We start from the raw sequence: 18,545 nt of genomic DNA, 5'->3' as shown, positions 1-18,545 counted from the left end.
CTCAGTTTTGGGATTTTTATTTTATTCATAAGAGGGAAGAAATCACTTTCGTGAACTCTCGCGTTCAATCTGCCCAGTTGGTGGAATGAACTCCCTAACTGCATCAGAACAGCAGAGTCACTCGCTACTTTCAAGAAACGACTAAAAACTCAACTATTTAGTCTCCACTACACTTCCTAATCTGCAATTGCCTCTCTGAATATCACACTAACTGTACCAAAAAAAAAAAAAAAAAAAAACTAATACTACTAATACTTCCCTTCTTAGACTTTACAGACGTGAAACTTGCCTATAGCACTTATTCATTGTTGCTCTTGGTTGTGTTGTGTAAATTGCTTCCTTGTCCTCATTTGTAAGTCGCTTTGGATAAAAGCGTCTGCTAAATGACTAAATGTAAATGTAATTCATTTTCCTTTGGCTTCGGGTGCACTCGCGCTACGCTATCAGAACCATGTCCAGCTGCGTTTCCCGGTTCGTTTGACAAGTGTGAGTGCTCTGAATTAAGCTCATGCGCGTTTCAGTTGGCTGACCCTGGCTCGGTTGGAAGAGTTCGGGTTAAGGTGGGCTTTGGTGTGGTATGCTTGTAGTGTGAGTGCAAAGCGTGCCTGAGCCCGAAACTGAAGATGAGCCGTGACTTTTAAGGGACTGTTTCATATGAATATATTTATCTTACTTTTCACTGAACACGAACTGTCATAGTTTTTTAAAGACGAAGGTTTAAGTTAGCTGCACCTTCAGCAAACCTCTTAATAACTGCAGCAGGAGGATTTATGAGCGTAAAAAGTAGTGGATCTGTTCGGCAAAATGTTTAACTGCATGTCACTGCATCCCAAACCACTAAAACAGTATAACTAAAGTAATCTCCACTGTGCTGAGCAATGTTCTGAAGGCAAAATGCAGTGTGAGTGCTGGCCGTCGGGGGAGGGGAGGGGGACAATCATGCTTTGGCACGGTTCAAGGCAACTGTACCAAGTGTTAGTATGTCAGTTTAGTTAGTATGTTAGTAGTCTCTTTTTTTAGTGGTCGCCACAGCGGAATGAACCACCAACTATTTTGACATATAATTTACACAGCGGATGCCCTTCCAGCTGCAATCCAATACTGGGAAACACCCATACACACTCATTCACCCATATACTCATACACTACGACCCATTTAGATGACCTAATCCACATATAGTGCATGTATTTGGACTGTGGAAACCGGAGCACCCGGAAACGCCAACTGGCCCAGCTGAGACTTGAACCAGCGGCCTTTATTCTTTTCTGTGAGATGACACCTGGAGTAAACTCACCAACACAGGGAAAACATGCAAACACTACAGAAATGCCAACCGGTCCAGCCGGGACTCAAACCAGCAACTTTCTTGCTGTGAAGCGACCGTGCTAACCACTCAGGCACCGTGACACCCAAATATATTTATTTCAGAATGATAATCATTCATTCATTCATTGTCTTTTTGGCTAGATTGAACATATGACAATTACATTTCTCAAAAAAAATCTTAAGAAATGTTTTGTTTTAGCTCACAATATTTTTTTTGTAGAGTAAGAAATAAGCTTAACAACATTTTGTTTTGTTTTAAACCACAGTTTTTAGTGTTTTACAAAACAAAAACATGTACTGTCCTATATAAACAGTATAAAAAAAACATCAGTGTGTGGACTTAAAAATACTAAACAACTCCATTAGTTTGGCAAAATTAAGTTATCAACCCAATTTCTTTGCTACAAGTTAAATATTGTTTTAAACTGACATATATATATATTTACATATTTGTTAACATGCATTTTTTTTAAGTTGATGTAGTTATCAATATTTTCCTGTTGTGAAAACTTGATAACATTTTTCTGGCAACTTAAAAGTTTTAATGTAATCAGCAAGTTTAATTTTTTAAAGTTACAACATTATTAAACTGTAGTGATAACAGGCCTCTTGAGTTATTCATTTACCTACCATTTACCTTATTACCTTTTAATAAGTTTTAGTTGGTTTTTAAATAGTTTTAACAGATTCCATAATTGTCTTTAATGATGCATGATAATACATGTGTAATTTAAAAATAAGTTTTTTTTTTTTAATTAAAAGCTCTAATCACACAACATTATTTATAATACTCTAATAGCTTACAGTAAATGCACATTTGTAAATAAACATTTTGTGGTAAAATAGTATGGTAAGCAATGACAAAATTGCTTTATCAAAAAGTATGGTTATGATCACCATCCGACAAGCTAATGCAGCAAATATTAGTGCTTAAATATAACGCTTCATAGAAATTTGAGGAGAATGACTACAAAAATCTCCACTTTGGACAATAAACCTTGGACCGCTTGCTCAATTTTGTTTATGTGTCAATTACACACTGAGATCAAGAGGGGGCGGCATTGAGCTGTAGGCCAGTTTGATGAGCGTTTATTTATTTATAAAATCAGCAATAAACTAAACGTAGAAGACCACAATACTTTTAAAAACTACATTTCAACAAAAAATACGTTCAACTTCTAAGCCGATTGTGGAGACTGACCATGAAGTGTTTTATTTTATATCATACAAGAGGCGTGGTCAAACGGGAACCATCGGTTACGTCACATGTACACGTCGCCAAGCAGGACGCGCTCGGCCAAGATGGCGGACAAGTGTCAGCCGCGGTGTCCTGCACTTTTCTGAGAAACTAAACTCCAGCCGCGCTCGTGTTGAGTTTTGTTTGTATTCAGGCATCTCGACTGGAAGATAACGGGTAAGAGATAAAGTGTGGGGCTGTATGATTGTGTCTAGAGCATTCTGTGGTTCGAGGGATTAACTAGAAATGTTAGCATGCTAGCGGCTAGTGGCCCAGTCAGCTGTCACCTGTAATTCCTTACATCCTCTGTTTACATTTATAATACTTCTTCCTTTGTGTTTGTTCACGTGACATTCTGAAATGTTATCGTGTAGACGCTGGCTTCATTGGATGGTTACACTGTTGCTTACCTGCTGCTTTTTGCCTTTTGCTAACTTGTAAGTTCATAGTGTTTTGTTTTGACAGTTTTGTCCGCTTATATTAAGCTGTACGGTTCACAGGAATAGCATGTGGGTTTTTGTGTACGTTTTAAATTCATTTATTCAAACTCTGTTTAAGCGTATTTGCTGATAAAGTTAAAGAGACAGGAATTAAAGAGCAGGATGTGACATCAGATGGTAAATCCAGTGAGGGGCGCTAAACGTGTCCGCCTTATAGCCGGATATAATGCAGCATATTGCAGTATTCCTACCATATATGTGCATTTTTGTTTCACTTTTTACTACAGTTATTGTATAACATCTTTTTTATTCTCACCAGGGGAGAGAGTGTTATCTGTCATCTTAGCTCAAATCACTGCAGCTGAAACAGAAAGTCCTGTAAATGTAAAATAATAGTATTCCAATTCGTGGTAACACAATTAAACAGTTATATAGTAGCTTCAAATTTGACTCATTAAGCATTGGGCTTTGTATTAAGGCCAGTTTTACAGCTGAGTGTTTTGTGACTTATAATAACAAAAGCTAAGACAGAATCAGTGATGGTGTGCAGTATGTAATTGAGGTAAATTTGCTTTTATATTTGCATATTCAGAGTTTCTCCTTATAATATAATTCCAGAAAATTATACATTGCAAATTTTTAATAGGTTTATATACTACTTTTTGGACTATATGGATTGGTCAATGCAATACTACACAAAACTAACTTATATTTGAGAGTCGCCATAGTTGCCATCCTTTGTCTAGATTTCAACTCTGCAAAAAGGAACCATAAAGGAATTCATGTGTACATGTAAATACTTTACATTTCTAAAAACAATGTTTTATTTGTTTATAAAACAAATTGATTGAGGTAAAGTTGCTTTTATATTCACACATATAGGGCCCTATTACACACCCGGCGCAATGAGGTGCAAGGCGCGACGCAGTTGTTGTTTGCTAGTTTCAGCTTGGCGCAAGAGTCGTTTTGATGTTTTGCGCCACGCTGTTTAAATAGCAAATGCATTTGCGCGCATATGTGCACCCATAGGCATTCTGGTCTAAAAAGGAAGGCGTGTTGAGACACATTGCTGGCATGTTGCTATTTTGAGGAACTAAAATACACTGTTCAATAGACCAGATCAAAGCAGGTCTATAGTCTAGCGCAAAGTGGGTTATTTGTTCGCCTCACTTACACTCTGCTTAATACACACTGGATGTACAGCAATACGCAGATATCTTTAAAAATGATAAAGAATTAAAATATTACAAAAAAATATTCCTTTCTAGCCTACATAAATATAAAAACCATACTTTCATGCCTTCTTCTCAGGGAGGCTTTTTTCAGTTTATTTATAATAACTTGCTTTTGTATAATGCTATTATTATTAGTAGTATTTTTATTTATTATATACATATTTATATTTGTTTTATTAAAAACAAGCTTAGATTTGTCCATCTGTCAGGTTTTAGACCATATGGGGCACAGCATGTGTATTTGGATATAACTCAGTTTTTTGACCACACTTTGTTATTATTGTTCATTTATTTGTTTGCTGGAAATTAAAACTGAATTTAGAAATAGTTTTGAAACAAATCTTTGCGCTTAACAAACAAAATTAATTATGTAGGCTAATGGATGTCTGTGTGTACAACACATTTTTCTATCCACGAGAGTGAAAGTGAAACTAAAGAATGAGGAGGCTCATCTCTCATTCTTGCGCTGTAGATGCTCTGTTTAACTGTTTTCTTTCTAGTGAAGTGTTCAGTTTTTCCACTTACGAAGTCCACCATGTAAATAGCAAATGCGCTATGGCGCACAACTGACTCTTAAAGGGAATGGGAGATGAGACTCTGACTGGTTTATTCTCAAAACACCCCTCTAACTCATTAAGAGAACAAGCTCAACCCTGTTAGACCATGTGCCATGGGGCAAAGTGGATTTTTCCGTCCTTAAAATAGCAAAAGTGAATTCTTTCTGACTCACCCTTATTGCTTTTATGCCCTGCGCTTTAGATTTTGTGCATGGATCGTCAAAATAGAACCTCCAGACTTTCTCCTTACCAATATAATTTCGTAAAAGTATTCTTTGCTATTTTTAAATAGTCAAAACATTATAGCAGCTAATGACTTTGAAAGTATAACATTGTTCATAGTAAACTTAATAGTGCTGATGTTGTTTGGAGTCACACTTGCATCTGATTTCAAACCGAATATTCAAAGTACCATAGTAAACACTATAGGGAACATGTCACAAGTTGACATTGAATGAATGTGCGGATCTGAAAACCAACTTTACCTCTATAACAAATTGCATGACATGTTGTCATTCTTCAGGAATCATTTACATTTTTTATGAAAAAATGTAAATAAATGCTGCAATTTCATAACAGAGACATTTTTGTTCCCTGTGGTAGTAGATTAAAGTATGCACTTGCAGAGGCCCCCTGCTTAAGAAAAATCTCAGACAGGTTTCAAAGTTCAATGTAACTTAATGCACATTTCTTGCACTCTGCCCACTGTGTGCTTGTGGTCAGGTTTCTATCATGGTGACTGTTCATGTGCCAACATAGTAGAGTAGTGCTGTCTTTAAACCTGCTCATCATAAGGGTTATGAATATTATATGGTGTGATGATCTTTGTGTACAGAAGGAGAAACTTATTGATGCCATTTACACAATTAATCACTTTACTCATAAAATAAACTGGCAATAAAAATAAACTGCTGTGTAAAACCATCTATTTGTTTAATGATTTGGTGAAGTGTTTTGTTTTGTGGGCTAGTTTTGTTATTTTATTGAGGTGGCCCCTGTGCTGACACCCTCACAGCACATGATTTTACTCTCGGGGTGCATGTTGATAATTGCCAAATTGATAAGTTTCCAAATGCAAAATTTCTACTGATATATGACATGCATCTGTTTTTCACTTCTATAGGGAGACTGCCAGTTGGTATACACACTGTGGAGACCTGTGAGTGTACATAATGCAGCCCCCTCCTCGAACAACTCCTCCTGGAGCAAGTGGACCTCCACCTCCTTCTGGAGGCCCCAATTCATTCAGAAGAAACAGACCCCATAAACATGGGGCGGCATCTGCTATGACACCGGCTGCCCCTTCCACAATGCCAGTGACTGATCCTTTTGCCTTTGGGAGACAAAATTTTTCACCTATGGCAGGGAGCAGCCAAGCTCCACCCACAAACAGCAACCCAATTCCTATGCAAAGTCCTCCCTTGCCAGGGTTCAACCCAACAGCTCCACCACAAGGGCCACCACCAGGACCTGCACAGGCAGCCTCACCTGGCCCACCACCAAGAATTTTTACACCACAGCCCGTTCCCTCACGGCCTGGATCAAGCTCTATCCCTCCTCCTGCAGAAGCAGGATACTTCAGTTCCCAAGAACCAATCCCCTATATTGCACAATTGCCTAACCCTGCTCCTCCTTTAATTCCTAGTACATCACATCCTCCCTCCACTACCCCAACACCTCCAGTTCAGTCCCAGGCTCCTTTTCATTCCCAGCCAACCCCTCCCTTACCTTCACACTGGGTGCCTGAACATGGAAGCAGACCACCTTCTGTTCAAAACTACTTTCAGCCAACTAGTGATCTCTTATCTCAGCCTTTCCAAGCTCAAGCCCCACACCCTGGACCCTCTCCTCTTTTAGCCCCACCTCCTGTACCTTCTCCCCTTACAGCCCCACCCCCTTTAACTTCTCCTCTCACAGCCCCACCTTTGACACAATCTCAAAATCAATTTCAGTCAGCTCAACCAAATGTTAGTGGCCCTGCTGCAACTTATCAACAGAACTCCCACTTCCCTGCTCATAACTATTTCAGTCAGTCAGGCGGACCCTCTGAGCCATGGTTCAATCAGAACCCACAGGATCCATCTCAGCGTGCCTACCATGTCCCCTACTCTGAAGTCCCTAGTGACTCAGGAACTCTGTCAATGTTTTTTGGGGGAAATGATGTTGAAAATGAAGAAACTCTAACAGGGGAGGGGCGTGTAAATGGAATTCATCAACCTCTCCATTCAACAACAGAATTCTCTGGTCCCTATTTGAATGACAGTGGTAACATACGAGCTGGGACAGGACCAAGTGATTCAGTGGAGAATCTGGAATGTGTTCCAAACCAGGAAGTTCTGCCTAGTGAGCCACCTCCAAGTCATGCCTTTGAGGGGGGACCTAACTTGGAGACACCAGACTCTGCTCCTCGCCTTGCCCGCTCTGCAAGTGTATCATCCAGCTACAGTAATGTCAGTCACAGTAGTGGACACGGTGCTCACAGTGGGGGTCATGTCCCTCGTAGACAACAAGTAGTGGGAACATTTATCCAACAGGAGAGTCCTCGTCCACCTGATCACCCTCCACTGCATCCCTCAACTGGTGGATACTTTGAACAAATAGACTCTAACCCAGCTGCAGAGGCAAGCCCTACTTTCCCAACTCCTAGTCCACCTAAACCAGTTGGTGTGTTCCAGGCAAGTGCAAATTCCTCATTTGAGCCTGTTCGTTCACATGGTGTAGGAGTTCGACCTGCTGAAGTTGATCGTGCACGTGTGGTCATGGAAAAGGGTGGACGTGACATGCAGCCTGGCAATTTAGAGCATCCTCCAGATAACTTGGAGACTATTTACTTATCAGAACGCCGACCCTCATCTCGAGCTCAGGGGGCACGACGCCCCATCGAAAGTCCTGCAACTGCACTCTGGGCTCAAAATGACACTGCCAGTCTAAGTGCTAACATACTGTTAGCCCCTGCAGCACCGTCTCTGACTGCAACATTTGTTCCAGCACATCCATCTGAAGTAATTCAGCCACCAGAAGATGGGCCACTTGATCTGCATCCAGCTAGGCCAGATCCACAACCTCCCTCTGAAAACCTTGAGATTCCTCCAGACTCTACACCTCAGGCAAGTCTGGGATATGCCTCCTTGCTTGTGACCTCACCTCCAGAAGAGGCTCTGAACCAGCCCGTCTTAATTGCGCCACCTTCCTCTAATTACAGTTTGATTTCATCCCAAAATCTCTTACAACCATCAATTCTGCCAAGTCCTCAAGAGAAAGCAGCACCTGTTCACCCACATCCTCAATCTTCATTGACCAATCAAATGCCTCAGAATTCTCCTCCAACAAATCAGCCACCACTTCTTTTTTCTCAGACACCAGTAAACTTCAGTTCTTCCTCAGCTCAAGGTGTCTTGAATCTAACGCGAGAGGCCAACGATGGTCAGGCAGCCCGACCAAACCTCTCAAGGGCCCAGTCTCTTAAAGGTGATAGCCAATTTCTTCCGCCTTCTGCTACTCAAGCTCCGCCTTCTTCAGCTGCCTCCACCAATCACAACCAACCTTCAAATTATCAGCTGCTTGATTTTTCTATGCATCAGCCACAGTCTACAAATCAGGTCACATCAGTCCCAGCTGTCTCTCAATCAACCCATCCTGCAGGCTTGGTAAACAACACACCTGGCTTTTACCTGCAGGTCACCAAAGATGCACAGCAGGGGGGACAGTCTGACACTGATTCTCTGTCCCATCAGCAGAACTCCAACCCCCCATTACCCTCTAGCAACCAACTTGACAATAATCAGACTCTGAACTCCCATCCACCTCCAGCTCAAAACCAGCCTCCTCCACAGGCCCCTCCAACACATCCTGGCGCCCCTCCTACTGGACCTGGATCTTCCCAACCACCTCCTTACCCACCCCAATCTGGAAACTCTACCACCCAACCACCTCAAGAACCTCAAAGGCCTCCTTCATCTCTAGGTAGTCAATCAGGTTATGGGGTTCCTCCTGCCATGCCCCCTGGTCCAGGTTACCCAGGGTACTACCCAGGAGCCTACCCGGAGTACCAGGATGGAAGAGTACCATACCCACCGCAGTATCCTGTGGATCCCAGATCTCAAAATTATTATCAGGTGCATGATGTAATGACCAGTACATTTCCATATAAAGAATCCAATTCCTACCACATTTTGTATCAACATGTTTGTTTGTTTTTTGTAGGATGATCCCTACCGTAGAGGCGATCCTCGATACGTATGGTATGATGGACAGAATCCTGGCTATCGGGAGGCTGAACGCCAACCAGAGAGGCCAAGCTCTAGAACCAGTCAATACTCTGACAGGCCCAGCTCAAGGTGAGGGCTTGTTCCACATTCACTCACTTTCTAATGATTTGAGATTTTTGTCAGATTTTTGTTTTTACACTTTGATTTCTTGGTTTGATTTGAGAGCAAATTTCTGTACTATTCCCCTGACGTTGCTGATTACATTGTTCTTATCACGAATGGAGAATTTAATCAGTCGATACCATCGCTATGCTTGCATACCAGTGCTTACTAGCTGTTTATCATAAGTAGGATTATTGATTTTCTGCAAAAACATTATATTCACAGAAAGGCTTTTTAATACAGCACTTGAACTGTATGCCATTTAGTGATTTTTGGTAGTGTGCACTTGTCTAAAATTACTCTGAAACCAATGTTTTAGTTTTTTCCTCTAATCTTAGACAGGGGTATCAAGAAGACTTTTCAAGATCCAGCCGTAGTGCCTATGACGAATACTATGCAAACTACTATAAGAGACAATACGATGCCTATGGAGGTAAAGACTCTTAAGTGCTACAAATCTCTGCCTTCTATGTATTCTATATTCTTTTGCTTATTTTGTGGGTGTTTGTGTGTATTTAGATAGGAGCAGGTGGTATGATCCCAATGCTGCTTATGATCCACGCTACAAAGCATACTATGATCAAATGTATGGATGGTATTATAACCAAGATGGTTACAGAGGAGGAGAGGCGTATTACAACCAACAATATCAAAACAGGTACTCGCAGGCACTCATGCAATTCATCTTTTATTATTATTAATACTTTTAGTTTTTGCATATGAACACTTTTCTTGGTAATCGTCACTAGGGGAAGGGAAGGGTATGACGATCCATGGCGATATTACCCTGGTTATGACTCCAGCTTTGACGATGACTCTCGGAGACGTGACCCATATGCTGATGATTTTGACCGGCGTTCGGTTCACAGTGAACAATCAGCACACAGTGTGCATTCATCACACAGTCGACGTAGTAGCTTCAGCTCACGGTCACAACAGGTGTGTGTATGTATGTATGTGATTTAGTGGATTTATCTGCGTAATGTTAATTGACAGAACGTTTAATTCCTATCTGAAACCTAAAATTCTTTAGTATATATGCGAAAAATGGCAAGTGGGATGGGAAAACTGTACTAATAATGAGTTATATATGAAAGTATACTCCCTAAATTTAATCTGAGACCAGGCATGACCAAACTGTTTATACTAGATTGGTTAACTCTAGGAATGACTCTACGAATGATGCACCACCAACATCAAGCCTCCCTCAGCATAAAGCATATTTTAATAGAATGTGAAATTTTATAGACTACTAGATAAGATTTCTGTACTGTATGTTGATTGATTTTTTTAAAAAATGTATGCCCAGAAAAAAAAAGTAAGTTATTGATTCTATTTTTAACTGAAAAAATCATATTGAATGTGTTTAATGGTAAATGTTTTTTTTTTTTATCATATCTCATTGAATATTAAAGTTCTTATTGTTATACGAAATGTTTTTATCGATGTTAATGTTCCCATAAAAGTAGCCATAAGTTGCTGATGTTGCAGTAAAAAACAAACAAATCTGCATAGTGTTCATAACAGGATCTTCTTCCTTCTGCAGAGTCAGGTTTACAGGAGTCAACCAGACTTGGTCAGCGCAGCCTACGATGCCACTGGCACCACTCTTCCAGCAGATTACACCTACAGTCAGTATCCTAACCCTTCAGATACTGTGAATTATGGTCAGGATCCTTATAATTCTGCTGACAACACCTGGTCTGCACCAGAACAGCGTATGTATACAACACAAACACAAAAAATAGTGATCAAAAGCTTTTTACTATTTTAGCTGGATTATGAGGTTTGTTGCTTGACTGTATAATTGACAATATGTTATATTTTAGCTTGTATTTTGCTAACATTGCTAATTTATTTTGCTAATGCATAAACTGTTCCAGCGTCCCAAATGGCACACTATGCACTTATACGCTATGTACTTATGCACTCACTCACTCAACAGCATAGTATGAAATGGAACACAATTTATTTTTTACTAAGCAGAAATTCAAACTGTTTTACTGATGATGTTTGATGGTCGCCAAATCAGTGAAATAAATGACCAAACTACCAAATAATACCTGCCATGAGTAAACCCGCATTCACCATTGAAGGCGCTATGATCATTCTCATAGGAGAATTTAGCTTTCACAATCCAAAATAAATAAAGTAATCCAACATGTGCACTCGAAAGCTCTGCCCCTTTCGTTACGTGAGCAAAACTGCGGGCATTGAGTGCATTAAGTGTCCATTCCACACTTCATTTTACTAGTTAAATGAGTGCATCGTCCGAGTAATTAAAGTGCACTTAATATTTTTAGAGTTTTCAGTGTGAACGCACTACTTACACTATTTATACTACAAAATGGCGTAGAATAGTGCATAAGTATGTGATTTGGGATGTTGTTTTTGTTGGCAGTTCTGTTGCTTACACCCTCACATTGTGAAATTACCACACTTTTTAAATGTTTTTCCTTACAAGTAAGTTTCGTGAAACAGTTGAGACAGGCAGGCGCTTTGTCTACGACACGAATTCTATTCCTGTACTCAACTGGAAAACCAAAATGTTTCCACACAGATGACTTAAATGTGTCTGGGGGATCTGCAATCTCAGTACTATGTGAAGCAGCCATCCTGCGTCCAGTAGTAACGAGTGTGATGCATACTCAAGTCACATGACATAACATGCTCTAAAATACTAACTTTAGAATATAATATTTAGAACAAATCCTCATCATTACTAAAACAATTTAATCAAATATGATATTAAAGATGTGTTTAAATTGGTTCAATTAGTTAGAGACAAGTGACGTCAACCTCAACAATGGGCAGCAGGGGGCGTGAGAGTACCGTGGTACGCCACAAGAGTTTCGCGATACGTATCGTGGTTGGTGTATCGCGATATTTCTGTTCGGTTTTAATATCGTTACACCCCTAATATATATATATATATATATATATATATATATATATATATATATATATATATATATATATATATATATATATATATTAAGGGTGGAGCCGAACCCGAATACGGTATTCGGAAGGGCACGAATAGCGTGTTTTTACGAATACTTGATTCGAACAAATACTTGAAAAATTATTTGTATTCGGGAGCAAGAAAAACACTATATCAAAAAGCAGCGTTTCCTCATGAGACCACAGTGCATGCCCGCGTGAGTGAGTGAGTGAGTGAGTGAGAGAGAGAGAGAGAGAGAGAGAGAGAGAGAGAGAGAGAGAGAGAGAGAGAGAGAGACGCTCAGTGCAAAACGCGCCAAAGCCCGAAACTGAAAGCGAGACGTGACTTTTAAGGGACTGTTTCATATGGATTTATTAATCATTCTTACTGTTCAGTGATCGCAAACTGCCGTAGTTTATTAAAGACGCAAACCTCTCACTGCACGTCAGCTGCGCGCCTTCAGCAGACCTCCTCCTTCCTGCAGCACGAGAGCTTTATGATTGTTTATGCGCGCCAAAAGTGGCGGATCTGTCCGGTAAAATATCTGACTGCGTGTCACCGCATCCCTAAGGACTGTTTGGCGAAATATTTGACTGCATGTCACTGCATAACAAACGACTGAAACGATATAACTAGAGAAATCTCCACTGTGCCACTGTGCGTATGGCAAGCCGTTTTAGCATTTAAACCTTGTTCAGACTATCCATAAATATATTTAGAGATATCTCTAATTATATTTTGACTTGTCATAATTATAATTCAGATTGGAAATATCTGCAAATATATTATGACTGACTAGTCATATTCCTCCATTGACTTCCATTGAAAAATATTTGCAGATATCTCTAAATAAACAAACAAACAAACTTTGTGTCTTTTTTTGTGGCAGGCAGATGTTAATAGCAGGGCTGTATCTTTTAGTATTATATAGAATACTTTTGTTCTGCCAGATCTCCCAGGCAGGGTTTTATTTAGATTTATTTAGCTTATTTTTGGAATTCTGTCCATTGGAAAAAAGTTCTTTCAGAAGAAGAACAGTTTTTTTAAGTATTATTTGTTTTTATTCTGTCTATTCAGTGTCCTTAAACAAGAACGGTGGTGGTGGGGTTCATAATATTCACAATGGTATTTTATTAGTTGTTGGTTTAACCATGGATGAGATAATGGCTTCTATGTTATTTTCTTTTCAATGACATTTCTTATCACATGTTCAAAAACAACAGCCAATATTGCATATCTATAATTTATATAATGGGTATAATTAAACAATACTTTCACTATAACGTAAAGTAGAAGTGTAATAGAAAAAATATATATTTCTGCGCCATTTTGAATTTTACTCGAATACAAATACAAATACAAATACAAATACAAATACAAATACTTTTCCCCCCTCAACAAATACAAATACAAATACAAATACCGGCTGCTCCGCACATCCCTAATATATATATATATATATATTTTTTTTTTTTTTATATATTTTAGTTTATATATATATATATATGCCCCAGCAAGTCAGTTTCAAACATAAAAAAAAAAAAAACTTTGTGTCTTTTTTGTGGCAGGCAGATGATAATAGCAGGGCTGTATCTTTTAGTATTATATAGAATACTTTTGTTCTGCCACATCTCCCAGGCAGGGGTTTATTTAGATTTATTTAGTTAATATTAGTTTTTGGAATTCTGTCAATTGGAAAGAAGTTCTTTCAGAAGAAGAACGGTTTTTTGAAGTATTATTTGTTTTTATTCTGTCTATTCAGTGTCCTTCAACAAGAACGGTGGTGGTGGGATTCATAATATTCACAATGGTATTTTATTAGTTGTTGGTTTAACCATGGATGAAATAATGGCTTATATGTTATTTTCTTTTCAATGACATTTCTTGTCACATGTTCAAAAACAACAGCCAATATTGCATGTCTATAATTTATATAATGGGTATAATTAAACAATACTTTCACTATAACGTAAACTAGAAGTGTAATAGAAAAAATATATATTTTTGCGCCATTTTGAATTTTACTCGAATACAAATACAAATACAAATACAAATACTTTTCCCCCCTCAACAAATACAAATACCGGCTGCTCCGCACATCCCTAATATATATATATATATATATATATATATATATATATATATATATATATATATATATATATATATATATATATATATATATATATTTTTTTTTTTATTATTATTTATTTATTTTTTTTTTCAAACTGCTTGTTTAAATGAGCTAAATCAACACAATTGTTGAGGTTTTTTTGAAGGACAACTTAATTATTTTATGTTCAATCCTCTTAAATTTGTAAATAAGTTAACCTAATTCATGTTGTCCTAACAGAAATCGATTCTCTGGGACCCCAAATTTTTTACAGTGAAGTTTCTCTTTGTCAAGCCATTTCATTGACAAAATTAACACTGCAGTTAAAGGGTTAAATACAGTGTTTTTTATATAGTATTTATTTAAAGGAAGCATATGTATATTTTATAAAAAAAAATTTTTTTGGTAACTTTTGTGACCTTCAGCTTGGCATAAGTGTGGCCCTGCATTCTATGTAAGAATTAAACACAAAAGTTTGCTTTACAATACGTATGCTCTTCATTTTGTTTCACTAAAATTAGTTGGGAATTGAAATAACTATGAATTGTCTTTTTTTCCATTTTTTTTTTCCCTCCCTTTCCCTTCACAGCTCCTCCAAGACCGTTGACCCCGGAGAAGTTTTCTATTCCTCATCGTTGTGCTCGTTTTGGTCCAGCTGGTCAGCTGATCCTCGTCCAACCCAACCTGCCCTCTGCTGGTCAGCCCACACTAGTAGAAATCCACAGTATGGAGGTAAAAAAATACACTGCGATATAAATCAAAAGTTCTCGACATTGTTATATCTCAAACTATAAGGGTTTTAGTTAAAAAACTAGATCTTTCTTAACTACAATACCTGCATTTAAAATCAATACCTCTACAAAGAAGTTGTGTCGTTCAGCTGATTGAGTTTCATTTTGCGCATATGTTTATATCTAGGTACATTTTTACCACAGTGCCTCTCAATGTTACTCCATGTAGTTTTGCTTTTCATAATTAGTTTTAAATACTTTCACAATGATTTCAGTTACATTACATGCGTCTAATATCTTGGTTGTGATGCTTTTCCAGACGCTCCTGCAGGATTCTCCAGAGCAGTCAGACATGCGTTCATTCCCAGGCCCGCTGGTCAAGTAAGTATCCTTCCCTTACCAAATAAAAGCTTGCACGTGTATAATCTGACCCTGTAAGAGCCACGTATACTGTCAAACAATCTTTTGTGTGTGTCCACAGAGAGGAGACTCATAAGGTGGATGTCATGAAGTTTGCTCAGAACAAAGCCCAAGAGTGTTTGCGAAACGATGACCTCATCGACAAAGACTCCGCCTACCTCATCTGGGAGTTCATTGTGCTGCTGTGTCGCCAGAATGGGGTGAGTGTTTGATAGGCCAAGCTAATGCATTGCTTGCACTAGGGCTCTTTATTTTAAAATGCACAGGATTTACTATGGTTGTGCCGTGCATTTACACTACTCCAGAATTCGCCAGCATTAAAGTCCACATTAGCTAAAAGTTGCTGAGACTTTTATTTCAATATGTTATTTCAATACTTCCAACTGAAACAGAATATGGAGTAGGGGGCAGTGCTTTTTTTGCGCATCATTCCCTCATAGCAAACTAAAAGTAAGAGGGGCGTGGTTAAGAATATTGTGGCTGATGCCATCACACTAACGTCAACAGAGAAGGCCCACCACTTCAAATGTAGAGGCAAATTGTCAAATTTGATTGAAGATTACCAAAACAAACATTTATTGGCAGTGGCTTAACCTACACTTATTATTTGTTCACTTAATGCAGTGTTTCTCAACCATGTACCTGGAGGACCACAAACACTGCATGTTTTGGATGTCTCTCTTGTCTGTCACACCCGTTACAGGTCTTTCAGTCTCTGCTAATAAGCTGGTGATCTAAATCAGGTGTGTTTGGATAAGGAGACATGAAAATGTGCAGAGCTGGTGGTCCTCCAGGAACGGGGTTGAGCAACACTGACCTAGTGCTTTCAGAATTGATGGAACAAAAAGATTTTGTCTCCCCATGTTCACTCAATTGTTTGTCTTTGATTCGTCAAGCCTTTATTATAGCCTCTGTGAAGTTTATTTATATACTAATTTCGAGAGGATCACGTGCTTATGATTGACCACGGCTGGTCCTGCATTAGCTAACACATGATATATCAATCAGATGAATCCGAACGCACATAAATAACCGGATTCCCTTACCTTAGACATCTTTGTCTTGAAAAAATCTGCCTCGACTCCTTCCCTTCTTTCCTAGCATATTACAGGAAGAGTTCTTAAAACCTACCTGAACTCAGACTCGACTCTCTCCCAATGAAACGTTAGGGATCCCCAGGCTCGAGGATCCTCCGAGCTCAGGGCTCTATGGTGGGACAGCATGCCTTATCAATCATCACGCATTTACTTATCAATCATCAGCTAAGTGTGAACTCTTGAAATATTATTTATCATTTAGCCAGAGGGCTTTATTTTGACGGTCCATGCGCAAAATGCAAGGCGCAAACGCTTTCAGGGCATGTCAGAACGCATTTTTGCTAATTTAAGGACGGGAAAATCCGCTTTGCGCCATGGCGCATGGTCTAAAAGGGTTGAGTTTATTTTCTTAATGAGTTATAGGTGTGTTTTGAGAATAAACCAATCAGAGTCTCATCTCTCATTACCTTTAAGAGCCAGCTGCGTCACGCCATAAGCGCACATGACGTAAAGTAAGTTCACTTTCACTTTTGCTCTCGTGGATAGGGAAACCTTTACGCACAGACATCAATTAGCCTAAAAATAGTCAATTTCGTTTGTTAAGCGCAAAGATTTGTTTCAAAACTATTTCTAAATTTAGTTCTAATTACTAGTAAACGAATAAATGAACAATATTAACAAAGTGTGGTCAAAATACTGAGTTATTTCCAAATACACCTGCTATGCCCTATATGGTCTAAAACCTGACAGGTGGGCAAATCTAAGCTTGTTTTTAATAAAACAAATATAAATATGGATATAATAAATAATACTGCTAATAATAATAACATTATACAAAAGCAAATTGTCATGAATGAACTGAAAAAGCCTCCCGAGATGAAGAAAGTATGAAGGCAGTGGTTTATAAATTCATGTAAGCTAGAAATTAATATGCTTTGTAATATTTTAATCATTTATATTTATATCCTATATATATCCCTTATATATATATCCTTAATATATTATATATTTTTCATATGTAAAGATATTTGCGTATTGCTCTGCATCTTGTTTGTAGTGTGTAAGCCAGGCGCACATTGCGCCAGACAATAGACCGACTTTGTTCTGGTCTAAAGATCAGACTATTTACAGTTTCTCAAAATAGCAACGCACCAAAACACGCCTGCTTTTTTAGACGAGAACGCCTATGGGCGCACATTTGAGCGCAAATGCATTTGCTATTTAAACAGTGTGGCGCAAAACCTCAAAATGACCCTTGCGCCGAGGTGAAAGTAGCAAAAGACTATTAAATGTTGAATTTTGCATATTTGTGACGAGCCCTCAAGTTATAAAAACTGAGATGGCAGAAAGCACATACACTGTCCTGTATGTTTATATGCCTGTTATGTTTTATAGTATATTCTTGTTATTTATTACAAATGCCATAATAAGTGTTTTTGATTTATTTTCGCTTTACATACATGCATATTTCATGGTTTTAATCTTGTTTTGTTGTGAATGCAGGAAACGTACTACTTTCGCTCTCAATGATGAATGCTATTTGTACTATTATAATTAGTGCTTATTTAATAGTTGCATGTAGGCCACAGTTTTGTATTAGAATTTTATAGCTGCTTTTAACTTCTGACATGCATTTTTGGTCATGTAGTTTGGATGAAGATCTCTTCAGTAATCTTGTGCGAGGATCATTTTTATTTGAACTGTTGTTAAAAACACATACACACACTTTAATAAGCAGAGAAGCCTAAGAGGGTGTGTCATGTTTGGTTAATTATCTGTTATGATGTTGATTTATTAAATTTTTTCTATGTTGTTAATATAATGCTATCTTGTTTTTTGGTCTCTTTTAGACCGTAGTGGGTACAGATATTGCTGACCTGCTGCTGAAGGAGCATCGCTCTGTGTGGTTGCCAGGAAAATCACCCAATGAGGCCAATCTCATTGACTTTAACAATGAGGCAATAGAGCATGCAGAAGAAGACATGGGGCAAATGTCCCTCCTATCAGACACGTTCATGGGTGTGCCTGAAAATATTGGCAAGGAAACGGAGCGCTTCAGAGAACTACTGCTGTTTGGCCGCAAGAAGGCAAGACAAAATCTCTTTTTTTCCAGTTATGTCTCACTGTGGCTCCC

General features: G+C 38.5%; 1 protein-coding gene across 6 annotated transcripts in view; it reads left to right on the top strand.

The window, feature by feature from the left end:
- The first annotated feature begins 2,607 nt into the window (after positions 1-2,607).
- Positions 2,608-18,545, top strand: part of sec16a (SEC16 homolog A, endoplasmic reticulum export factor) — a 44,575-nt gene continuing 28,637 nt past the window's right edge. For all 6 annotated transcript variants that reach the window (XM_087300580.1, XM_087300578.1, XM_087300576.1 and 3 more), the window contains exons 1-11: positions 2,608-2,741; positions 5,920-8,911; positions 9,000-9,133; positions 9,505-9,599; positions 9,686-9,824; positions 9,916-10,105; positions 10,713-10,884; positions 14,813-14,955; positions 15,274-15,335; positions 15,436-15,574; positions 18,262-18,498. In XM_087300580.1, coding sequence (XP_087156706.1) covers positions 5,969-8,911; positions 9,000-9,133; positions 9,505-9,599; positions 9,686-9,824; positions 9,916-10,105; positions 10,713-10,884; positions 14,813-14,955; positions 15,274-15,335; positions 15,436-15,574; positions 18,262-18,498 — 4,254 coding nt within the window. In that variant the 5' untranslated portion in view covers positions 2,608-2,741; positions 5,920-5,968. The remainder of the gene's footprint in view (positions 2,742-5,919; positions 8,912-8,999; positions 9,134-9,504; positions 9,600-9,685; positions 9,825-9,915; positions 10,106-10,712; positions 10,885-14,812; positions 14,956-15,273; positions 15,336-15,435; positions 15,575-18,261; positions 18,499-18,545) is intronic.

Source organism: Danio rerio, chromosome 21, assembly GCF_052040795.2.
Source record: "Danio rerio strain M-AB ecotype USA chromosome 21, GRCz13ab, whole genome shotgun sequence".
NCBI lineage: Eukaryota > Metazoa > Chordata > Actinopteri > Cypriniformes > Danionidae > Danio > Danio rerio.
This window is presented reverse-complemented; position numbering and strand designations above follow the sequence as displayed.